The sequence below is a fragment of the Aricia agestis genome, chromosome 7 (genome assembly GCF_905147365.1).
Source record: "Aricia agestis chromosome 7, ilAriAges1.1, whole genome shotgun sequence".
NCBI lineage: Eukaryota > Metazoa > Arthropoda > Insecta > Lepidoptera > Lycaenidae > Aricia > Aricia agestis.
In genome coordinates this window covers 8,920,761-8,948,084 of record NC_056412.1, presented here as the reverse complement: position 1 = coordinate 8,948,084, position 27,324 = coordinate 8,920,761, and the positions used below count along the sequence as shown (strand labels likewise).

The 27,324-nt window shown below is 35.2% G+C and overlaps 1 protein-coding gene across 1 annotated transcript; it reads right to left on the bottom strand.

Annotated features, from left to right (window-relative positions):
* Positions 1–11,665: 11,665 nt before the first annotated feature.
* On the bottom strand, positions 11,666–27,087 carry LOC121728935 (cytochrome P450 4d2-like). Its single transcript, XM_042117275.1, has 10 exons — positions 26,821–27,087; positions 24,661–24,770; positions 23,688–23,781; positions 18,364–18,549; positions 17,833–17,902; positions 17,327–17,453; positions 14,851–15,057; positions 13,949–14,192; positions 13,283–13,450; positions 11,666–11,958 (listed from the first exon to the last, which is right to left on the bottom strand). Exons 1-10 carry the CDS (start codon positions 26,975–26,977, stop codon positions 11,795–11,797), a joined length of 1,527 nt encoding a protein of 508 aa, XP_041973209.1. The 5' UTR covers positions 26,978–27,087; the 3' UTR covers positions 11,666–11,794.
* Between the last annotated feature and the right edge of the window lie 237 nt (positions 27,088–27,324).

The window sequence follows — 27,324 nt, the reverse complement described above, 5'->3', positions numbered from 1 at the left end:
ACTTTTGCAATTTTCAAAAGGATATTGTTGTGTATGCGCATCAACAGTGTTACAATAATTGTCAATTACAATAAATCAGTTCACGCTCGACTCCCGTCTTTCATTGACGTGTCCCGAGACATAACAGATATAAGTAGCTAATATTTTTCAGAATAAAACATGACCTATATCCACTACAAAGGATGTAACTTTCCGTATTTGAAATCTGCTATTGCACAAATCTTATCGCGATTTTAGGCAATTCCTAAAGCCTATTATTTTTAAGCCTTTCAAATAACCTGTAACCTCCCGTAGGTTACGCTCACAAAAATATCATAGAGCGATGGTTACTCATTTTGTATGGGCAATTTTTTTAAATGAAATAAGGGGGAAAACGAGCAAACGGGTCACCTGATGGAAAGCAACTTCCGTCGCCCATGGACACTCGCAGCATCAGAAGAGCTGCAGGTGCGTTGCCGGCCTTTTAAGAGGGAATAGGGTAATAGGGGAGGGTAGGGAAGGGAATAGGGTAGGGGATTGGACCTCCGGTAAACTCACTCGCTCGGCGAAAAACAGCGCAAGCGCTGTTTCACGCCGGTTTTCTGTGAGAACGTGGTATTTCTCCGGTTGGGCCGGCCCATTCGTGCCGAAGCGTGGCTCTCCCACGTATAAATTTATTTATCACATAATATACATCTACAGTAAATGCCTGGGCAAGGGTATTTTCACTGTGAACTTTCACAGCGCTGAAAGAGTTTTTTTGTGGTTTGTACGAGTATAGGAATGGAAAGCGTCTTGAGACAGTACTGCTACTTTCACAGTGAAGTCAATCCAGGGAACTAACTCATGCACACCTTAAGAATGCACCTGACCCTAACTTGACTCAAAATTTCTAAGATCTAGAAAACTGTTTTTTTTACACAAGTAACTTCAGTTCATGAAGATTAAATGCTCAAGACGAAAACACGATTACTGAAAAAATGGTCAATAGTTTTTTTTTACAAAAAACCTAGTTTTAGACACATTTTTGCTTGGATCTTCGAAGTTTGCTGTCTTTTCTTTAATATTTTTTAATATCTAAAAAGGCATTAAACCTTTGCTAAAATTCTTTTTTCATAATCATTATTGTTCGTCTTTTATTCAGAGTAAAACTAACTTGGCAATGATTTCGCGTCGTCCTTTTTCACCTGGCATAATATGAAAGACGGGCGTGAGTGTGAACAGAGAAGGACGATGTTTGTTTTTTTGGTTTAGTAGCCCTCTTAAAGTAAGTATATAATATTATCACCATGTTTTGTTATACCCTGTAGAATAATAATTTTACGCCGGAAAAATGTACGACTATGCGACAGAGCAACGAAGTAGCGGGAAACATCTAGTATGTAGTATATAATATTTTTATCGCTTTTATGATTCAGAATAAAATTACGTTTATTAGATTCGATTAGTAGTTTTGTGGTTCGCACGTCGGGCGAATAGTTTTGGAGTTGGAATCGCTTAAGTTGGTCGGTCGGCCGGTTGCATCTAACTTCGATAATAGAAAGAATCCAATACTGAAACTTCCCTGATAAAGACGTTTACTTCGGAAACTTTATAGAGTTCTTCACTTATTTTGACCGACCAATATTCGAGGTTTTAAGCAGCTAATAGGTTTTTTAAGTGTTTTCTTGATATTTACTTTACTTTATCGACTAATACAACGTAATAACTATTCGCTACTTATAAACGAAAGGAATATTATTCATAAACTAAGTAAATAATCTCGTGTAGTCAACAATATTTTTTACTCTTTATTGTAATTTATTAGATTTTGTATTTACTTATGTCTGTTATTGTAACTTCAATTAAAGGATGTATATAACATTTATAAATTCAAATATTCTGACCTAAATTCGAAATGATATAGCAGAATAAACCTCTTGCATCGATTGACACCAAAAAATCAATACCTTACCGACAAGTTACGTGAAATAATTCATTTTAAAATTTCCATTTATCATAGCTGAATGCAAGGCAATGTTTGCCGGAAGTGTTACAATTTTTGAGAATTCGTCAGAATTGGCAACTTTGTATCAAAGATAAACAGCTAAGAAACTGCTTATTATTTTCTTTGTACGATTTGCGATTTTTTAAGCCCAAAAAAAAGTGGGTTCACCGGTAATTCTGAGGAAATATTTCAAATTGAAATTTATGAAAATTATCCTTCGAAGGGTGCGATAAGACTTTATATGAACTTGGGCGGGGGCGCTGCTGGTAAAGAAGAATTGTCAAATATGTCGTTTTTGTATGTGCTAGCGTTAGTTCCTTTTTTCGCCACCTGCATTTAAAGCTTTGCCGAGCTTTCTTGGCCGCCATTTGCGGTAGTCAAATTACAACAAAATTTTGTCCAATAATAATTAAATATTGAATAGTTCTTTAAAAATCTATTATAAAAAATCATTTTTGATAATAAGTGTCTGGGTGTCCAATTTTTTACAGATTTAGTACTTTCATAATTTAATTGGATGTAGTACGGAATTTGACCTTATTGTACCTTAACAGGAATTATTAAATGAACATTAGCATATTTTGTCTATTCAAAAACGATCATTAAATTATATTTTCTAATAAAAATTGTGTTCTTTTGGGATTACATACAGTAACTAATCTCGTGTCAGAAAAAAAGCCAACACAGCTGAACCCACATAAAAATAATAATAATTTTCCTACTTTTAACGCTGGCAACCCCATCCCACCACCCGATCGACTTAATTTTTTTTTGGCTACTTACACAGGAAGTACGGAGAAACTGTTTGGAAAAAAATTCAAGTCGCTGAACCTACATTTTTTATTTTTTCCCACCCCACTACACCCACACCCACCTCCTACGGCCTGCCAGCACGCAGATTATCAGAAAAGGTTGTTCAGGGAGTAGCTAACGGAGTTTTAATACAGCTGAAGATACACGACCGATTTGGTCGTCAGCTCTTAGTCGAACTTTTAATATTGAAATATATCACTATTTACAATTACTAGCTATTTGACCGAGCTTTGCTCGGTATTCGATAAAACACGAGTAAAATGACATTTTATAAAAATGATTCCTAGCTAGATCGATTTATCGCCCCTGAAACCCCCTAAATACTAAATTTCATGAAAATTGTTGGAGCCGATTCCGAGATTCCAATTATATTAAATATATACAAGAATTGCTCGTTTAAATATATAAGATAAGCTTAATACATAGGCCTATGTCCAGCAGTGGACGACTATAGGCTGATAATATGATGATGATGAAGCTTAATACACTACTATTTGCTAATAAAGTATTAAAATATTTTTTTAGTCCCCGCCCGTATAACACTACGAATAAATAATGTACAAAATGGTGTAAAATCCTTTCGCTATTGTTGTTAAAATAAAATGTATTTATGAAGGTCCAAACATTACATTTTATTGTATTACGGCGATAAACAATTAATAAAACACAAAACAACGGTTGACTTTGCAGCTTATTAACGTGTTTACTCTGTAATTGTTCACCCGGTTGAAAATATTGCCAGCCAAACAGAGTTATTTAAATGTTTAATAAGTTTCCCAACATTTTTATAAAATTCAAAAAACAAAATAAAAATATTTATTTCCAAATAGTTTAACAAAGTTAACACTTTTAGAACGTCGTGTCTACTCATAGGCCTACCACCCGTTCGGGAACTACCCCGCCGAGAAGAACCGGCGTAAGAAACTCGCACGGGGCCACCTTTTACCAAAAAGGTGGAAAATAACAATGATAGCTTAAACAATTTTTTTATTTGTTTCTTTTTTATTATGTATTTTTATAGTTTTAGCTGCAAATTAACGTTTATTTTATTCTGTTCCGTTCCGTTCCGTTCCGCCCCGTCCCATCCCATCCCATCCCGTCCCATCCCATCCCGTCCCGTCCCATCCCATCCCATCCCATCCCATCCCATCCCATCCCATCCCATCCCATCCCATCCCATCCCATCCCATCCCATCCCATCCCATCCCATCCCATCCCATCCCATCCCATCCCATCCCATCCCATCCCATCCCATCCCATCCCATCCCATCCCATCCCATCCCATCCCATCCACTCTCATCCCATCCCATCCCATCCCATCCCATCCCATCCCATCCCATCCCATCCCATCCCATCCCATCCCATCCCATCCCATCCCATCCCATCCCATCCCATCCCACCCCACCCCATCCCATACCATCCCATCCCACCCCATCCTATCCCATCCCATCCCATCCCATCCCATCCCATTCCATTCCATTCCATTCCATTCCATTTAATTCCATTCCATTCCATTCCATTCCATTTCATTCCATTCTATTCTATTCTCTATTCTAATTTACACTAAGTATGTATTGTATACATATTTTATAGTATACTTACATATTTTATATTAAAAAGCTTGCTGATCCGTTAAGCGTTGTTTTGTTGCGTTGTAGAAATACACTTCATAGCCTATCAAAGAAAGATATTCCGTCGGAGTGTGCAGACGTTGTAATGATAACTTGTTCAAGTTTCACAGAAAATTCGATGAGCGCGATTCGGGACTATTGCAGCTGTTTGGTGTGTTACAATGTTATTTCAAGAATACGAAAAGATCTCAGACTTACAGGGTAATCCAAAAAATCGACAAAGTAGATCCAGCCGTTTCGGAGAAGTTCGCTAACAAACATCAAGGTCCACGACACGAGAATTCAGATTACAATAATGTACTTTTTGCTCGATTGACTGATGATAACACAATTAAACAAATTAAATCAATAGGCGTGATAGTTTTTCCGTAAAGTGACCACAAAACGTTCAGTTTGTGGAATATACTAGCCTCGCTCGTCCTGATTAATCTGTACCTAACATAATAATTATTATCGTTTATTTATCTAGTACGTCCCTAATGATAATAAATAATCATTGTTAACAAAATATTTTCAAATAAAGCCGAGATAGAAAATGTGTACCAATTAACGGCTAAAGTCTAAACGAAAATATCTTTTAGCACGCGTGCGAATTTATACGAAATAATGAAAGCTGCAAAGCAAAATTTAAAAATTCTGTTCGCTTACTTTTTACAATGGAAAATAGAGCTTCGTTAGAACTTTAAATGATACCTAATTGCTACATTAAAAGCATTTAAAAGTTACGTGGATGCTTTATAGAACAGGGCTTGTTTGCACCTTGCTATTTAACGATGGAATCTAAACTATGTATCGCCGAAGTTGCTGATATGCCACGACCTCGACTATAAACTACCGTTAACTTAGCAAGTCTCGTACATAACTGTATTTTGTCAACTGATTTAAGTTCACTGCTTGAAGTAGAGGCAAAGGTGGTCCATTTCTACGCAGTGAGTCAGTGGACGAAAGCTGATCAAAATCTCCGCCTTTCCTGGGCCTCACTAATACTTCCTACTTTCTAAAGTGTTCGAAAACTGATAAAAAAAGTAGAGGCAAAGCTTTTGTGAAGTATATCTCTGTGGGGATGGCCGGTGTGGCCATAAAGACAGAAGAGATTGATACACATGAAATTGCCACGAGTACAAAAGATATGGCGAGAACACTACGTGGGAGAGCCATGCTTCGGCACGAATGGGCCGGCTCGACCGGAGAAATACCACGTTCTCACAGAAAACCGGCGTGGAACAGCGCTTGCGCTGTGTTTCGCCGAGTGAGTGAGTTTACCGGAGGCCCAATTCCCTTCCCTATCCTCCCCTATTCCCTTCTCTTCCCATCCCTACCCTCCCCCTATTACCCTCTTCCCTCTTAAAAGGCCGGCAACGCACCTGCAGCTCTTCTGACGCTGCAAGTGTCCATGGGCGACGGAAGTTGCTTTCCATCAGGTGACCCGTTTGCTCGCTTGCCACCTTATTTCATAAAAAAAATAGCACTGTCTTTTTATATTGTGACATAAAATAATCTGACTATAAACCCCCTTACTAACTAACGCTGTATAAGCTTTGAATAGTTATACAGTGTTTTGTCTTCTTCAATCCAATTAAAAATGTCACTTGTATGACAGGAACAAAACACTGTATAACTATTCAAAGCTTATACAACGTTTATTAGTAAGGGGGTTAGTGTATAAGATGAAAATATGTGTGTTGCGCTTGATATACTTTACCTTGGAGTCTCAGAAGTAGTCTAGTTCTTTTAAAAAATGTACAGTTCCAGTGGAAAGCAATTAAAGTACTGAAATCTCAACTAGTAATAAAATTATTAATGATAAGTAGTAGAAAGTAATGTGGTTATGGAATTCTTACTCATACATTGTCGGCGGTAAACATTGAGGCTCACTCAAATTCTGGAGTCGTTTTGCCGATAGTCAGGGTCAGTTCCGCTACGTGCATGATACTCATACAATTACACAAAGGAAATTTTCAAATAGATCCTTTACCTATTTTACCTATGCGAAATAAGCAAGGAATTTACATTGAATAAAATTATACATAAAAAATATGTACGCTATATTATTATAAGAGTGTCAGATAAACGTGAGTGCAATACACAATGAACTAACGGCATAACAGCGGGGCTAAAATGGTCACATTAAGCAATTCCTCTCAATCAATTCAGCACATTCGCTAAACAGTTTTGACAATTCATTAATTGTCAAAACTGTCAAACTGACGAATGTCAAATTAGTACGAATTACTAGACGTGAATTGCAAGCAGAGTTACCATTTTGCGATAAAAAAAATGAATCATATTATGATTCATAATATGATAAATAATTCTCCAAAGCCACCGTTTTAGCCCTGCAGTTCTTATACACAAAATGTTGTTGTAGGTACACATAACACAATACAATTTCAGCAGAAATATTCCGAAACAAACAGAATTGCCTGAACATATAAATATTAATTAGCAGCAACGCTCAGTGATTTCGGATCTTCTCTCGGTCTGACCCAATTATTGCCCAATGTTCAAAACGCCGACGATAAGCAATTAGCCACTTAAAAATATCTTGTGTTAATTAAGCCGCCTCCTAAATATTATTATTAACTGTAACCGAATTCGCTCCGATTTAACTTTACGTTGATAATAAGAAATTTGATTTGTAGGATTAAACAATTGCTCGTCGGTTTTGTGATTTAACAGTAACGGATTGTAATTTTATTAATTTATGTAAATCATTAAGAGTTACAGCGATTTCCTAGGATAATAATAAAAACAATTATTGAAAAACTACGCACTCGGAACTACGAGTACAACAAATAAATATACTAGTACCTGGATGACCGAGCTTTGCTCGGTATAGCAAACACTCATTGACTTCGTGTTACTTAATAACGCCATCTGCTGGGCGTTAAAACAATTAGTTGCTAACAAAATAGTATTATTATTCGCCAATAGATGTCAGGAAGAGTCATATTTTTCAGTTTAACGAGTATCGATAAAACACGAATAAAAAGACATTTTCTGAAAATGATTCCTATCTAGATCGATTTATTGCCCCCGAAACCCCCTATATACTAAATTTCATGAAAATCGATGGAGCCAATTCCGAGATTCCAATTATATAAACCAAAATTATATAAACCAAATATTTAAACCAGTCGGCTGCGACATATAATTGGAATCTCGGAATCGGCTCCAACGATTCTAACGGGCGATAAATCGATCTAGCTAGGAATCATTTTTAGAAAATGATTCCTAGCTAGATCGATTTTCATCGAATACCGAGCAAAGCTCGGTCAAACAGCTAGTATATATATATATATATAAAGCTCGTTTAAAGATATAAGATATTAATAAGGTAAGTAAGCAACAAAACCAAACGTTATTCAGTGAGCTAATCTGGATTATTCATTAAGACGTATCTAATATTCGAATATTATGTCCATTGTCCATCAGCAATAATCCGTGAGTGTGGAAATTAATCGCTACAGCATCAGTGCTGTTGGATTGCTAATCTAATCAGCGCCAACAGCACATTCCGGCTGAGTGATCCGGTATTGTCGGGCGGTGATCGATCGCCGGCCGCCGCCCGATGCGAATCCATAATGCGTCATACATCACCGATACATCTGGTGCAGATTAAAAATAATGAGCCCTAATTCCTATGAACAGCGGTGGAAGTTGGTACCAATATTGAGGCTGGTTTTAGTCCCACGCGTGCCGTCGGTACGGATATACCGATCTGTATAAAGCTTTTAGAGGAATGCGGACGGGTCCGTACGGACAGATCGGTCTATACTCTATAGTCTATACGGAACCATCCACGGTACGCGTGACACTAAAACAAGCCTAACTCGTTAAAGCATTGTTGCCCAGATTCTGAAACATGTTCAATTTTTACATGTATCAGAGAAATTGAAGTTGATGCCCGAATTCTGATGCATACAGATTGCGGGCCAACGTAATTTTGTTGCGTAAGTTAATCAGTCGACTAACATTAAAATAAGAAAGTGTTCATTTTGAAAAATCTGTGACTTAACACTAAAGATCGACGAATAAGGGTATGCCGAATGCGAAATATTTATACCAAACCTGTCGTGAAATGACTAAGATTGAAAAGTTCTTTGTCTCGCGATGCATTGTCCGTCCCGAGTTTAGTCTAAAAGAGCCATCACTTCAGGGACTGCATCGCGTTTTAACTTAGCATCTCCTTGAGATATACACGATCGGCAGATTTTTTCGCTGCGTGGAAAAACTCAATCTCATTCGACATTGGCGACAGATAACGGCATCGAATTGCCAATACCAGAGCACATAGCCAACACATTTTCTTTATCGCTTCTTTATAGAATCGACGATGAATAATGTATGGAATTGATATTTAAGCGTTCTAAAATATGTAGCCGAAATTCGACTGTTGTCTTCTCAATTCCATACATTTTGAATGCTGATAGTTTCCTATTCATTTTTGATTTCAGCAATTATTTATTTTCAATATAACATATTTTTTAATCCTATTTTAATCCTACTATAAACCTGACTCAAGTGCATTAGCATTTCCACTATTATTGACACGAGATAATAAAAGTCGAATACCGTAAATAAAATAGTAGGATTTATACGAGTTTCACCTTTAATTTACCTCTCTTTATTATTTTAATAAAAACAAAATCTAAAATTTTAAAGCTAACAAAACATTTTCCAAGAATACCAATGCAAGAATTCTTCCTCGACGGGTAACTTTGTGTGTTTTATTCTCCTCGGTCAAATTAAAAAAGTTTCTTTCGAGTCCTTCTTTAAATGTACAAGCCACATATTTACCTGGACAAGTTTTGTATGATTGAAGTAGGTCTGAGCCTTTGAAACCGAAAAAACTATGTCTTGAAAAGTTTTTGAAAAGGCTTCATTGGAGCACAATTATTATTTTCACCATTTTGCCTTTCTCCCGGGACGGCGACCGTTTTTGTTTTATTACTTCAATAAAAATATATATTCCAACTTATCATTGGGCATTATTATGTTAGTCACACTTATTGAGCTCTAGAGACTGGAATACTTCGTGGAAATGATAATATAATTTATACAAGTAGACGTCAGAAATGCCAGAAGAGCTAATTTATCATCATCATCTGCTGCTCTAACTGAAAAATTATATTCACAAAGTAATTATTTTTTCGTAAAAATTAATTCATAAATTTTTGTATATTATGTTTTTTAATGGATTAAATAGCAAAGTAAAGGTTCGTTGTACATGACAATAATTATTGTTACATACTCGTAGAATATTATATCACCATAGAGACTGTATAATATTATGAGCGAAAAACTTTGGATCCCTTTTGACGAAAAATGCGGAAACGTAGACGGTAGAATTATATTTTGCACAGTTATAGTTTATATAGTGAAGAAGTGCATCGAGCTAATATTATTTTGAAATTATGCTCATAACATACATTTTTTAACAAATAAAACATTACACACACTACAATGTGCACACTACCATATTTTTGAATGACAAGCCTATACGACAACATACGAATTATACTCTTTTGTTTATGGTTCAAGTCTGTTGTCAAATAAAAAATCGGCCAAGTGCGAGTCGGACTCGCGCACGAAGTGTTCCGTACCATTTTAGAGCAAAAATAGGCCAAAAATGTTTTTTTTTGTATGGGAGCCCCCCTCAATTTTTTATTTTATTTTAATATTATTATTAATTATTAAAGCACACATACAATCAAGGATTTTGTAAAAATATCAAGTGGCTACTTGTTACCATTATTGAAACCGAGCAAAAAAGGCCAAAAAAATCACTTTTGTTGTATGGGAGCCCCCTTAATTATTAATTTTACTTATTTTGTTTTTAGTATTTGCTGTTATAGCGGCAACAGTAATACACTAATTTCAGAAGTCTAGCTATAGTGGTGTTTGAGATTCAGCCTGGAGACAGACAGACGGACTGACAGACAACGAAGTGTTAGTATTATGGTCCCGTTTTTACCCTTTGGGTACGGAACCCTAAAAATGGATTGTTGTTTTTTATAAAATCTTAAATAGTCAATACTTTAAACGGGAAGCCAGAAGAAGAAGATAATTAAATTTAAGGTCGAATTTCGACCATTGGGCGATCTCTAGTAGGTATTAATTAAACCTCGATCATAAGGGTATTCCGCTTATTATTTTAAACAATGTCTGGTTTATAATAGGGGAAAAATTATTAATTACATTCATGAAATAAATGAAAATCAGAATTATATTGTAATAACAATTTTATTTATTACAGAAAAATGTAGTGACAAAAATATTTATTTACACAACTTAAAAAAATCACTTCTATTACCTAATAGGTCACGATTCTTATTTCTCTTGTATTGGGACATGGGAGAAAAGTTCACATGCTAAAAAACTAAATTTCACAGCATGAGAATCATGATTACCACCTTACTCGAACGTAAACCTGCCTGCCTAGCATACGCCAACGAGACATCTCACTCTCAAGATAATTAAAAGCTACTCGTCTCATAATGTCAAAATCTCGAAATTATCTCGACAAAACTCTATAAAATGTGTTATTTCGATGATATATCTACGCGAGAAAAAATGTTTGTCATGCTAGGGTCAATAGAGATGAAGAGACAAACCATCAAACATCGAGAAAACATGTAGAGTGAGATATCTCGTTGGCGTATGCTAGGCAGGCTGTAGAGTTTGTAGACAAAACAAGCACTAAAATTAATTAATAATTTATTTGTGCATAATGTTTAAATAGTCACACATTTTGGATGTAGGACAAGCGACAAGATTCAAGAGCCAAGTTTGTGTTGTTTCAAGTTGCTGAGCTCCAACTTACGACCGACAGAGTTTCCATCAAACACAGCCGCTCCGCCTCGCGCCCATTAAATAATCATAATAGTTTAATAATAAATTACTAATCGTTTAAAGCTTTACATAAATAATAAATATGACAGTTAAATACTGATTCAACAGGCTAAAGCGATCTATCAGCTGGAGAGCTCCTACTAAATTTAGAGCAGGTGCTTGAGGCTAGCTGATTGCAAATGCATACTATAGGATAGGATACTATGTTTTTTGACAAAGACGACGTCGCTAAGGGACGACAAATTAATTCCGAAAACGCTTGGCCTTAAATAAATAGTTAAATAATATTAATTTAATTTGATTAGATTTTTTTCAAACCTTAACAAACTTATTAATATTAAACAAAATCTGATAAAATTAAGATAATATAGACTCCACTTCAAAATTATATTATTAGGGTTTAATACGGAAAGGGGTACAAGATTTCAGCTCGCCTCAAATAGCTCTAAATTTGCGACTAGCTCCCGGGCTATATCAACTATCACAAAGGAGTTAATCCATATCCTGTACATACTAAGCTTAATTATATTTAGCGAATCCTTTTCCGTAGTTTCAAATGAACGCCGTTTTTGGACTCGGTGACGATGCGGTAGGCGAACTGGGGCTCCATTCCCGGGGAGCCGGGAAGGAACTCGTACCTCCGCAGTAGATGGGACAGTGTTGACTTCATCACCACCCACGCGTAGCGGAAACCTGAGTGATAAAAAAGAGTAAAGGACTGTTCAGCTGTCAACCTCACTCATTAGCCATTGACATCGGGTCAATAGTGGAAGTGTTACGATAAAACTAACATAAATACAGACACTTGCATTGACTACAATAATACCAGACCATAAAACACTTTTCAAATGCATTAAAAACATTTACCTAGTGATTATTAAACATTATTGAAGATAAGTATAATTCATAAAGTTTCTGTAAAAGTCTTTCTTAAGTAACAACTCAATCATTAATAAATAATCTGAGTTAATAAGAATGTATGATAACTTATTCAAAAGATTTGGTTAGTTTTCATGTTTTATAAATCGCATTGTTATCTAGACTATAGATCGCCCAATGGTCGAAATTCGACCTTAGTTTCAACAACATTAGGACTACTACCTATATTTTGTAAAAAAATATTGACTTTATCATATTTTTTCGACTCTTGTCTTTGGGACTCAGCTGATCTCAGGCTGGCCGTGTAAGCATTGTCTAATAGTATCTAAGATTCAATAAAAAAAAACTATAATCCATTTTGAATTTGTCACCTAGTTGTCAACAGACTTGAACCACAGCTTTAACCATAAATAAAAGAGTATAATTCGTATGTATAGGCTTTTCACTCAAAAATCTGTCATTTTTCCTAGTGTGTGTGTTGTAGTGTGTGTAATGTTTTATTTGTTAAAAAATGTATGATAAAAGCATAATTTCAAAATTATATTAGCTCGATGCACTCCTTCACCATATTATAAACTATAACTGTGCAAAATTTCATATTCTACGTTTCCCCATTTTTCGTCAAAAGGGATACAAAGTTTTTGACTCACGTATTAATAGATAGATAGATAGGATCAAATAAGCTCAATTACTTTAAATTGAAAATCAAACGGAATACAATAATTTTAATGGCTAGTACAAGCTTTAGATTCACTTGGTGTAAGTGGCTTCTCTACTGCAATCTTAATTAAATGCTTTCTCAGAAATAGCCAATAAAAGCGCTAGAAATCTAGATATGTGTTTTCATTCGTAGCCCTCGTGATTCATTTACTATTAATTCATTTTCTTATTACTCTGAACAGATTTATGTTCTAAAAAGCTTTTAATTTCAATTGTAATTTTAATTTCAGAAGCGTATGCACAGCATAATATATTATGATAGTAGAACATCGGAAAACAGGCCAAGATCGATTTAGATATATGATGATTTTGAAGAAGACCTACTATACTATATACTGTAGCTCAAGTAGGGTGTCATGACGAAATACTAGATAATATACGAAAGTTTTATATTGATGATAGAAAAATGACGAATTACCTATGCAGTTCCTGGGCCCCGCACTGAAGGGTACAAAGGCAAATGTATGCATGGCGCCCAAAAATCTTTCGGGGTCGTATTTTTCCGGTTCAGGGAATATTTTCGGGTCCGCATACATAGCTTCGTAGAAAACTATAACAGAGGTACCCGCGGGAGCGACTCGGCCGTCTGTAAAAATAATGTTGGGTTTATGTATTCACCTTTTAATACATAATATACAATGACATAGCTACCACTTGTACATAAAATATATTAACTTTCACTCTAAGGGAAAACTACACGATTTAAAAATATCGCTTTTCTTTTTTTACTTGAGAACTGTTATTGACCTACGAACTACCTACGAATAATAAAAACTAAGGAAAAAAAGTAACTCCGTCAAAAAACATGTAATGCTTGTCAAAAATGTGTAAGTACATAATTATTTTCAATACATTTGCAATATTTAGGTGGCCTTGAGCGGTATCAGGCTGGATGTTACATGACAGTTCGAAAAGAACCAAATTTTAAACAATAATAGTATGGCAGTTACGTTTCCTTAGCTTTTATTATTCGTAGTTATTAAGTCATAATTTTTTTCAGAATGTAGAGAAAATATTAATTCATAAATAGTTTATGATTAATTATTATTGAGTAGGTTTTGCATTTCAGAATACTAACACATACCTTTGAATTTCAGGTCTTGTTGCAGCTGTCTACCTATTTTTGTGACGGTTGGAATAACTCTTATGCTCTCCTTTATAACTGCCTCCAAATACTTCATTTGATTCAGTTCCTGGTTTGTTGGAATTCTGTTCAAATCGTTGTTTAAGATCTGTCTCTGTTCTTCTATGACTTTCTTTTGTATTTCTGGATACTTCGCTAAGCAGTAAAGTGTGTGTGCCATTGTCATCGTTGTCGTATAGTGTCCCTGGAAAATTATATTATGATTTTTACATACAAGAAGGTAAATTTATTTCAGATATTCGTAGAAGAATTTTATAATAGGTATCTAATTAAAGTTGTGAACTAAAAGGAAAAATGTATTTAAAAAGGCGATTCTTTCGCAAATAAGTGTTATACGCACGAGGGAATCACAATTTGTGATTATGTTGATAAGTAGCTGAGCAACGCCTTTTTGGGAGTAAAGTAGAGAAATAAGTCCTGGGTAGTCTGAATAAATATTTTTATATAAAAAGTTCTTTTTTTATTTAATATAAACTTACTAATAACTCTTTACTAATATAAATATTAACGCAGACGATATATAAATTACAAAGAAGTAATTGGCTGTAAGCGACTTTCAGACAAGAATTAATAATAATAATATTTTAAATTATTGCATTGTCATTGGATTTTAATAGGTAAGTATGCAAAGTTTCGAATTAATTAGACGACTGGCGATAAGTAAATTCCGTTACTTACATACTGCCCAAGCTTTTAAAAGCGTGTTAATAAAAGGCCGGCGATTGACATTAATATAAGCGTTAGTTAATATGACGACGTTTTGATCAGCGATTCTATAAAGAAGCGATAAAGAAAACATATCGGCTATAATAGGCCCCGTTTATAAGTTAAGTAGTACTCACAGTGTAGCAAACGAGAGTGACCTCATCCGAGATCACGTCGTCAGGGATGGGCTCGCCCTTCGAGTTCTTCCCGAGGAGGAACTTGTCTAACAAACACGCATTGTCATTGAGTTTCTTCTCAACGTGCTCCGACACGTCGCAGTCCAAGTTATTATTTATTAGGTCGTCTCTCATTTGATTGATCTTTGCTCTTCTTCGGTTGATGATCTGCAAAAATATTGTAAAATAACATGAATGACTTTAGAAAAAGTATTATGCACATTGATTACGTCACAACAATAATAAATCATTTGAGGATAACGCATAATCAGCAATAAAAACAAGAGCATTTAATGTATCTTTTGTCGGTGCTTCAAATACTGATTTAAAACACTAAAATTATTGTAATATTTCTGGTTTACATTAATTGTTATTATCGTTATTATCTGCAATTCCATTTAAGTATTTCTTTTTACGAATTTTGCTGTTTCATTTTCTTAATAGAAAGTAGTAGGTAGTTTTCCTCTATATCAGATTAAATAATTACTATATTTGAATTAGAATAATCATTGTAATAATCTTATATCTTTAAACGAGCAATTCTTGTATATATATATATATATATATATATATATATATATATATATATATATAATAGGAATCTCGGAATCGGCTCCAACGATTTTCATGAGATTTAATATATAGGGGGTTTCGAGGGCGACGAATCGATCTAGCTAGGAATCATTTTCAGAAAATGTCATTTTCATCGAATACCGAGCAAAGCTCGATCAAATAGCTAGTAATAATACTAAGCAGCATCACTCTACGAGCAAAAAATGGCAGATGATGTAAATAGCTCCACGGCCATCAAAATAATAATATTTTTCTAACTCATCCAATCTTTACTATTATTATAAACTAGCTGCTGTACGCGACTTCGTCCGCGTCAACATAGTATAATAACAAAGATGGGATAGTCCGCTAAGAAATATGAAAAAAGTAAAATATAACCTCCTCCTTTTTGGAAGTGGGTTAAAAAGTAGCCTAGCTGATATAGTAAGTTACACCTTACTACATCAGCTATCTACCAAAAAAGTCCCGGCAAAATAGCTCCAGCCGTTTCTGAGATAAGCCGGAACAAACAGACAGACAGACAGACATACAGACAAAAATTGTAAAAAATGTTGTTTTGGTGTATGTAGCTTATATAGATTCATATGCATGTAGAAAAAAACGGTTCTTTCAATATTACAAACAGACACTTCAATTTTATTTATATGTATAGATGCCAAAGGGTGTCTGTCTGTCTGTCTGTTATCTTTCACGCCCGAACCGCTGAACCGATTTTGTTGAAAAGTATCGAGATACTTTGGAGCCCCGGAAAAGGTCATAGGATACTTCTTATCTCGGAAAAATATGTGGTTCCCGTGCGATCAACGAATTTTGGCGCAACGGAGTTGCGGGCGTCATCTAGATTTATCATATTTTTTTGCAATTACTACGAAAAGTGTCAAATTTAGAGATAATAATTGCGTGGCTTAAACGATTAACGTTATCGTACTAGTTAATGAGGCGGAAATATCAAATCTGAGTAAGGATTTTAACCTCTGTGGATACAAAATTAATCGACCATTTTGTTATTCGGATTACCGAGACGTAACAAAATACCGTCGATAAGACTAAACAATAACAGATTAGATCTTAGATCAAGATCAATAAATTACCCTAGGTAAATAAAATTGTCTAAAATAAGAAAGTTATAGCTAGCCAATCTTAAAATCAGTACTCATATGAAAATTATTCCAATGTTCATAAATTAAATGAACTAATTACTGAACATGTTGTTATTTTAACACAAAAATTAAAATTGAGAAATTACAAGCAGAGGATTAAAACTTTTATCAATCAATCAAGCATGTTTTATCATCTTTGTCTTATCATCTACTGGTATTCCCAACAATCTAAATAAATCTACTAAGCAATTCATTGATGTTTGTTATTTTAGGCGCCCGATTCCGAGTCCTGTGTTTTACAGATCCAGGACTTCCAGCTCCGTATACGGCTGAAAGCAAACCGCAGGTGGTTTTAGTGGGTAAGTCCGGCGCCTCTCAAAGGAAGTCCCACATAACCCCGGGGTGCTTCAGCTTAACTGAGGCACACACCCAACCGGGCACTTTCCTTGTGCATAAAAAAAGGAGCCCAATTCCCGTGTCTCGATGGTCGCTTCGATCTCAGGCTTTCCTACTCGCGCGTTACTGTCTCACACGGCATATCTGCGATCGAAGCGATTCAAGGCGAGAGAATAGGTCCCAGATCGTATATTTTCCTACAACACGTCGCAAAAAGCGCTCCTGAGTATAAACAGTTCATTGTTATTCCGCATTGATACACCACTTCATTACGATGCAACTCGGCGGTAAATCAAGCGCTTAAAAGCGCTCCTGGGAGGCTGTAAACTATGAACGTTTATGAATTACTGCGTTTACGAGCAACGTACGTCGGAGCTGGTGGCTCTAATGCTTCTAATGGTGTCCATCATTTCGGTGTAAATGGGCGTCAGCACGAAAATGGGTCGGATGTTCCTCCAGTATGAAAAATAATTTTCTGTGACGATCCGGATCACTCTGGAATGAAATGGAACTGTTACCATTTTTTCTGAAGTATAAATGAGAGGCAAGGGACACCCCCGGATGGAATGGAGTTATTTCTTATGTACAAAAACCTGTATACAATGAAAAAAAAAAGTCGCTACACCACACTGTTCAATGCGAGAGCGAGAGAGAGAGAGAAACACACGACACACACTGTCATGTGTGTCGTGTCTTTTTTAGCAACGCGCGATAAGGAACTTAGTTCCAAAAATCTTTTTTATAGCCATCTTTTAATTTGGCATTTATATCACCAGCTTTAGAATCTAAGCACATTAATAATATATTTACAATTTTTGTTAATAATAATTTTGCTATATAACTTTTCTAGCAAGCTATATATTATGTAACTCACTTTGCACCCGCCTTTAAGTATGGATGATCCAAATTATTGAGGAAGTTTGATTCTACACCCATCAGTGATTCTAAAACAAGTGCATAATAATAATAATAAATTTACTATTATTAGGAATTAATTTAAGAATATTGCAATTGATCTCATTAATTATTATTACAGTCATATTAATAATAATAATAATAAATATTGGTTAACTATAACGTCTTATAACTAATAAGTAATGCAAAGTATTGCTAAATGATTTTATAGAACTGTCACAGATTATTTTAATTTTAGTGGCACTGCGATTACATTATTTCAATCATAATTCGCATAATTGTACAATAATTAAAACCCATCGATAATAATAATTAGGACCTAGACGTATATATATTTTACGTAAACCTATCGATATTAAATTAAGTATTTATGGTACTTAAAGACGTAATTTAAAGTACTACCGTGGTAGCAATGACGTCACGAATTGCACACCAGTGATACCACCCTCGCAAGCAGAAAATATTCTACCTAATCGAATTTGACACTCACCGCTCAAAATATCGAACATGTACGGCTTCAAATATTTGTAAATCTCCACATCGTCTTTGCCAACGAACTCGTCGAGATGGCGGAAGAGGTCCACGCAGTGCGTGTTGACGTCATCGACTCTCTTCTCCAGAGTGTTGAAGTGGAAACTCGGTGTCATGAGCTTCCTAGTAGTACGCCAACGGTCACCTGAAACAACAAACTTGACTGTAGAGAGAGACGTTTGCTCAACCTAATACCATTGTAAAGTTTCCCATTGTAAAATATGCTAATTGTATCTCATATATATAAAATTCTCTTGTCACGGGTTCCAGAGGAGTTCAATTACGCACACGTAATTGAACTCCTCTGGAACGGCTCGACCGATTATCGTAAATCTTAGCGAGCATGTCGGCTAGGGTTGAGAATCGGACAACATCTACTTTTTATATTGATAAGTGCATATTTTGTTGAATAAATTATAGTAAATTATTATAACTCGAGACTGACGGCGGCCATTGTTTGTGCGACGGGATAGCGATGGACGTTGCCATGGTGACGTACTTATTTAGTCACTTCAATAAACTAATATGGGCGAAATACTTTTTAAGGCAAAACAACGTTTGCGAGGACAGCTAGTTTTGTTATATACATTTGGATGATCAATCAACTACTTTGATTCATAGGCAAATGGCGGATCTACGTAATTTAGATGCGTTGGGTCAAACCCAGCCAACAGGCGGCCTACCACGACCTTTCCTAAAACTATCATGTTTCCAGAACACTTTGTTGTAAGATTACAATAACCTTACTTTGATTCGTACCATGAACTTTTTAAAGTGTATGAAAACAATCTTGTTTTATTCCTGCTAAGTGATGGGAAAGAACGAACGATATCAAATTATTTGTTTACATTTATCAATGGGTGGAAGCGAGATAAGCAACTATGAAGCGCTTTGTTCCTCTCACACGATTGTGTAAACAAATGAATTGTCATGGGTGGAAGCGAGATAGCAGCTATAAAGCGTTTTGTCCCTCTCACACGATTGTGTAAACAAATGAAGTGTCTAATTAGTCTAAACAAATGTCGAAAAAACTTATTAGTGACTGTAGAGAATTTAAATGGTACTACACCTAAATATTTCAATAAATTAAACCGATTCAGCGCTAAATTGTTAACAATAAAAATTAAATCAAATAGTGCAATTGTTGAAAAACCAATGCTGAAACCCAATTAAGACGTGAAGTGTTGTTGTGGTACGCTAAAACAAAAAAGTTTTAAGTGGTGTGTGAGTTGCGCGACTTTGAAGACTGTTTCGATATTTTCTAATATAAGGTAAATAGAAGGTACGTAAATATTTAATTCTTTGGTTATCTCAAAGCAAAAGCCGTTTTTTTATTTACATGGTTAACTTTAAATACAAATAAAGTTAAGAATTTTCTTGTTAATACATAATATGCGTAATTTAAAGTCGTACCGTACTCAATTTTCAAATATAATTTTACTAAAAAACATTAAAAAATGCAAAACAATCTTAAAAAAGTTGATATTTCACAGCGGATTTAAGATCGCTAGTTTGACATTAAAGTAATCTTGCTCATCTGTCAAACGGTGTCAAAATGGAGCTCGTGGTACGCTGAGAGCGAATGATATTGAGACATGACGTCACAAAACGTCTTGACGGAACAATCATAAAGTAATCTTACTTTTAAGAGGTGATGGTACGAAATCATAAAGTAAGATTAAAATAATACTGCTATAAGAGGTTGTAGTAGGCCCCCTGGCGGCCTACCACAACCTTTCCTAAAACTATCATGTTTCCAGAACACTTTGTTGTAAGATTACAATAACCTTACTTTGATTCGTACCATGAACTTTTTAAGGTGTATGAAAACAATCTTGTTTTATTCCTGCTAAGTGATGGGAAAGAACGAACGATATCAAATTATTTGTTTACATTTATCAATGGGTGGAAGCGAGATAGCAGCTACAAAGCGCTTTGTCTCTCTCACACGATTGTATAAACAAATGAATTGTCATGGGTGGAAGCGAGATAGCAGCTATAAAGCTTTTTGTCACTCTCACACGATTGTGTAAACAAATGAAGTGTCTAATTAGTCTAAACATATGTAGAAAAAACTTATTAGTGACTGTAGAGAATTTGAATGGTACTAAACCAAAATATTTCAATAAATTAAACCGATTCAGCGCTAAATTGTTAACAATAAGAATTAAATCAAATAGTGAAATTGTTGAAAAACCAATGCTGAAACACAAATAAGACGTGAAGTGTTGGTGTGGTACCTACGCTAAAACAAAAAAGTTTTAAGTGGTGTGTGAGTTGCGCGACTTTGAAGACTGTTTCGATATTTTCTATTATAAGGTAAATAGAAGGTACGTTTAGTAAATATTTAATACATTGGTTATCTCAAAACAAACGCCGTTTTTTATGTACATGGTTAACTTTAAATACAAATAAAGTTAAGAATTTAGTTGTTAATACATAATATGCGTAATTTAAAGTCGTACCGTACTCAATTTTCAAATATAATTTTACTAAAAAACAGTAAAAAATGCAAAACAATCTTAAAAAAGTTGATATTTCACAGCGGATTTAAGATCGCTAGTTTGACGTTAAAGTAATCTTGCTCATCTGTCAAACGGTGTCAAAATGGAGCTCATGGTACGCTGAGAGCGAATGAATCGGGACATGACGTCACAAAACGTCTTGACGGAACAATCATAAAGTAATCTTACTTTTAAGAGGTGATGGTACGAAATCATAAAGTAAGATTAAAATAATACTGCTATAAGAGGTTGTAGTAGGCCCCCTGATCGCGACTTATATTGAATTGACGTAACTGGACCAAATGACGTAGGTCCGTCAACTGCCTATGAATCTATTTCTTCGATGGTACATTTTTGTTAATGAGAATAATTTTCCTCTAAAAATATCAGAATCTTTTTCCTGACAAGAATCTAATTTAACGAGTACTTGACTGCTGTTCAAATCCTTCAGTCCGAAATCCGGAATAAAATCTTCGAAGACTGAACTTCAATCAAAATCATAATAATGATTTTGATTAAAGTTTCTAACATGTTTCACATCTCTAAAATGCCACCCATATAACATATTAGAGATGTGTTTAAACTTCATGCAACTCAACTCGACGTACAATATGCATCGCCACAATGTACACAGCTGTAAGAGCATTTCAAACCTATGAATGTTCACTTCTCACTAATTTGATTGCACCATAAGAGAAATTGATTCAGGCGGATAGTGAACCTACTAGGTAATTTGTCGGGTTATGTCAAGTCAATGTTAGTCGTGGCCTGTCGGCTGACGCTGATACAACCTGACCAAATAACGTAGGTTCGCCATCTACTACACGCCATATACAGCCTCATTAATTATAATACAGTCTCTATATTATTATTATTCTGTTATTAATTACTGCCGTAATCAGAGAAGAATGTTAATTACTTAACTATAATTAACTGAAGAATTTGACATAAGACATGTGTCAAAATCTTCATTTGATTATGAGTTAATTAATTAATATTCGTATTTGAGTGTGGCAAATAAAAACTAACATTTCTTCTAGAGATTTCCATCTGTGTATTACTAAACAACTACATAAAACTTAATAAATATCCAAACTAGTATGAAATTTTAGTGATTCGTAATGTAATTTAGTAGTTTTATCTATAGGTATACAAAAACAATAGCATTAAGTAGCAAGTTGTACTAATTTATGTCGTATGGTCAGTTAAACGGAGGCTTAATAGGTACATTAAGCAGGACTATAGAATTTAACGTCTGCCATAGTAATGGGAGTCGTAATGTAGATTATTGTTACGGCAAATGATAAAGACAAGACTAGATAAAGATAACAACAACAACAAGATGTTGGTGTGGCTCTAGTCTAAGGTCTCTTTACACACACACTTGGGCACTATAAGATCACTTCTGCGTAGCTGGTTTTAAATAAAGCGGCTACCCAGACTGAATAGGCAATTTAACATAAATATTTACTAAAATTAGCATAACATTATAGTAGCATTTATAAAAAATTGCACATTAAAATATTTGTATACTGTATAATTCTGCGCACAGTAGTTTTGATGCTAATCCCGTGCTTTGGTTGCGTAACATCTTAATATTTTTTTATCATCTTATACAGAATGCAGAGACCAGATTAAAATAAATTCCACAAAGCACCTATTTTGGATACTTTAATTAAAATTTTATTGCTAATTTATGCAGTAAGAAACTTAAACAAATTTTAATTATTAATATATTACGCTTAATTAAATGTTAATATAGATAGATTCAAATTACTGAAGAAGTGAAGAAAATAACATAATTTTCCTTAAATGGCACACCTGGCAGTTATTAAAAATATAAAAAGTGAAAACATATTTCTTGTTTTCAACAATATTGCTGTACTCCGGTCACAGAACATGTAAAAATCTGCTATTGACTAAAACTCAGACTCACAAATATGGTGACTGTGGTGAAAATTATTTTCAGGCAAATTAAAAAATGAGTTGCAAAAAAAATGATAATTTTCATTAGTAAAGTTTATAAACTTTCATTAAAAACCCAACATCATAACATGATAATAAACCGTCATGGCAGCTTTCGCTAATGAAAGGTTTTACCGCAGGCTAATGTTATAAAATAAGCGTTATTTGTCGGTGACAACGGCGGCCGGTAGGGCGGGCGGGCGGCGACCGCAAAACGCACATTGTTTTAGCGGCGACCACGGCTTACGTTAGATTTACCGTATTTGTGACGTTAAATCTAATAGTTTATTACTAAATGGAATTAAATTACCTAATATGTGCATTTTATTATAAAAGATATAATTAAATATTATTACGTTTCTTATCTGAAAGTTGCAAACGCCAGATCAAATTATTTTTTAAAATCTTGAGAATTTTTGCTTCGCTTTACGATTTCGACTATTTACAATAACTAAAACTAGGATTGGAAATTGGGCTGATAAAATATGTGGTATGTAATTAGGTGGTGAATTATTATCCTGAATTACTTTGCGTACAATAAGTTTCATTTCAGCTTTTTTACTGTGTTAAAATAATTCATTTTGATTTAAATATAAATGTAAGTAGATGGCTTTTGACCAACGCTTAATAGCAAATAATACAATGACACAATATATATCATTTGGTCGAGTTTCATTCTTTTGTTTACGTTTGGATTTAAATGGGTTGAAACGAAAGAGTTGGTCAATGTAGAAGTAAGTACGTGGGCAGCATTCTATGGTTTCTTGTTAGAAGTTCTTTATACTTTTATTGAGTAAAACTTAAATAAAATTACCTTCAGAGCTGGAGACGGAGTTGCCGAAGAAAGGCTTCATCGCGGTGTTTCTCTCCAACGGCTTCGTCAACTCGGACGTATGGTTCAAAATCGTCTGAAAACATCATTTTAAGAATTAGGGTACAAGTTAGAACCGAGTGACACGTCGCAACTGTAGACGACATGTCGTCGCGACACTACTGGTTTGTATGTATTTCTATGAAATACCCTCCGCAGCTAGCGACACTTAATCAGAAAAACATAGAAACCAGTAGTATCGCGACGACACGTCGTCTGCAGTTGCGACATGTCGCTCAGTTCCAACTTGTACCTTTAAAAATATACTTAACATTATTAGAGGTAGGAGCTACATTGTAGGTAGATAATTTCCTAATTAGTTACTCAATAACAATCTTTTTCCGACTGTCAGAGTTTTTTAAGCGTTTTATAGTAACATGTCCCTTAACCCATCAATCCCGAAGCGGCACCCGGCTGTCTGAAAATCTATTGTGTCTGCGATTCCCACGATCGAGGTATTAAAATTCTCTTAGGGAGAGTCCGTGGCCTAGTAGGAAGACCATTGGTTCACACTCGAAGGATGCAAGTTCGATTCCGGATGGAGGCACACTACCAATTACCAATGAGACATTTTCAGATCTTAAATACGTAAGACGGACGCTCGTACGGAAAAAAAATAAAACATCGTGAGGAAACCCATACATGATTGGTCCCAGACGTATTGACCTGCTCATTCTTTTGGACTAAGCCGACTATTTTGCGAAAAAGTGCTTGAGAAACTATATTATATGTATGATACATTTAAAGTCTTTTCCCAAACTTTTGAAGAGTGCAGGTTACTTCGCTCTGAAAACACTGTATAAATCGTACGCAATGGGGATGCAAAGACCTTTTTTTTAATTCTCATTTGCTACCGCTATGAATACGTTGTTATTATTTGTCTGTGCGTATACCTACGAAATTGTGTGAAACTTACTCCAACATCGTCTACGTTTGAGAGCAGAATCCAGTCTTCCGAACCGACACTCATGCGGAAATTCACTTTCCCGTGTTTCGCCCACAACGCCATCAGTTTGTGAGACGACTCTAGAAAGTAAACATATTTTATTATCTAGTTTAATACACAGTATAAACAGACGGGAAGCAAAGGCTTTTGCCTTCTCTTATTCTAACACACACACACACACAAGAAGAAACGTCTTATTGATTTAAGTAAGAAGTCGGTTAATTAATTAAAAAATTATTTCTTCTTAAGTATATGAAATAATGTTTCGTTCCTACTAATGATTGTTACTTATGTGATGATTTTGATTGTATTAATTGACGGGCGAGCATTGAAATAGAATACGTCATATGGAGCGGAAATTCTCGTACATGTAAAAGCTTAAGGTAAGTGTACTTTCTGATAAAGTGTCGAATAGGCTATTCACAACTTTTTTGACCGATTCTCCATACTTTACATGTCAAGTTAAGTAGTGGATAGCCTGTTCGGCACTTATCAGGAAGTAGTGAAACAGGCCCTAAATGTGTCTCCATTTTGAAGACCAACTGAAATTATACGTAAGTTCCTCGAAATGCAATGCTCGATGTGTGCAGGCTGTGGAACCATTAATTTTCTTCGATTCCGTTACTCTTCCGTAGTTTTTTAACCCCCGACCAAATAGAGGGGTGTTATAACTTATAAGTTTCATATTATTCGTAGTGGGCGAGTAAAGATAAACTCATTCATTTATAACAAGAAATAAATCTGACTATTACTGATGTTATCAGTATTGTCGGAAGTTCCTCCGAATATACGAGCAGGTAGATAAGAAATTAATTTGAAGAAGTTTTAGGGAAAACAAACAGCTACTAAGTAACAACAAGGTAATATTATCATTAATTACAATTATTTTAATTAATTAATCATTATTATATGTCTTAATATCATCAGTCGTTAATGTCATCAGATGGGTTACAGTAGACGGCCCTATCCTCTATTCAGAGTGTCATACAATTATGTGATAATAGTTTAGAAGTACAATAATAATAATAATACTCCCCACACCGGTTTCACGTTTCCTGCGTACGTGGCCGGTTTCATTGAAACCAGGCCAGGTACGCAGGAGTAATTTTATAGTGCCCAAGTGTGTGCGCAGTACACAAGAGCACTCTCTATTCCTTTTACTCTCATAACCCAGTGGGATGGAAGACCGACACGACTGGCGAGAGATCAGGCGCAGGACCGACTTTTTTACATGCCCATCCGACGCATGGATCATCTTACTTGTCAGACAATCAGGTGATCAGCCTGCATTGTCCTAACCAAACTTGGAAATAACATGTTTCCAACGCGGGATTCGAACCCACGACCTCCGGAGTCGAGAGCGACGCTCTAACCACTAGACCACGGAGGCGTTAGAAGAAGTACAATAATATTATTAATATAGTACAGTTCATTTTGAAAGTAGAGTTACTTTTTCTGAAAGATTATTACTCGTATAATACGTGCAAGCCCATGATGTTGGGGCACTTCTAATAAAACAAAACAAAATTCACAAGTAAGTCTTTCAGAACTACCACTTTCACAGTGAACTCTATTTAAGGGACATACACCCTCAAGTATTATGACTCATTTATTTTAGAACCTCTACAGAATAATATGTATTAGTATGTATACTTAGAAAACATACTTACCTCCCTAACATTGTATTACTATATACTATTTTGTGTAACAGAATACAGTTGTATTTACAACTTGAATTATAATTGCTGAACTTACTTTCTTTCTATGGTATTAAGAAAGTCCGTCTATTCGACCCCGAGTCTATTCGAGTCCGTCTATACTGAATTGATTTAAATTAAATTGGTATGAAGCATGTTAAAGTCCCTGGTAAGAGCAAATAATATATATATATATATATATATATATATGTATATAAAAATGGATTTCCAATTGTGTTAGTAACGCTATTATAACTCAATAACAGCTGAACCGATTAAGCTAATTTTAGTCTTAAAATAGTCCTTGAAGTCCAGGGAAGGTTTTAAAGTGACACGAAGTTCACCCGGGACAGCTAGTCCTGTTATATAAACTAATTTCTGTATAACCAAAGTTGCTGACATCGTCTAAATATTATTTGAGCTTATTATTTACCATCAGCATCGAAGCCCAGCTGCAGGGCATTTCCGACCAGGGGCAGCGGTCTGTCTCCCGGAAACTCGCTCAATTTCTTCCACCTGTAGCCGCACTTCCTTAGGAAGTCGTGGACCAACACCAAACACACGACCGTGAACAGAAGGATCAGAATCATTTTTGATTGCAATGATTTCGTTTGATAATTATATCAAATCTGCTCGCGACTTGCGACCGTCCAACGAGTACCGTCGTTTATATACAAATTCTTATCAGTACCCGAATAGCTCACAGTCGTGTCACGATTTATTTCGCAGTGGGAGTATTCTGCTAGCACGGGATCTTTATATAGTTAATGGGTATGATTGTTATGAAGGAAAACGTAAGTCTACAATTATCACATTACTCGTCGCTCGTTTTCCATCTCGATCGTGTTGGGTAATCCCCGGATTATTCGTCGTCAAAACTGTACGCTGGGTTACCTAGTTATCTAGTATGACGACATCAATGTGTTCAGTAATAAGC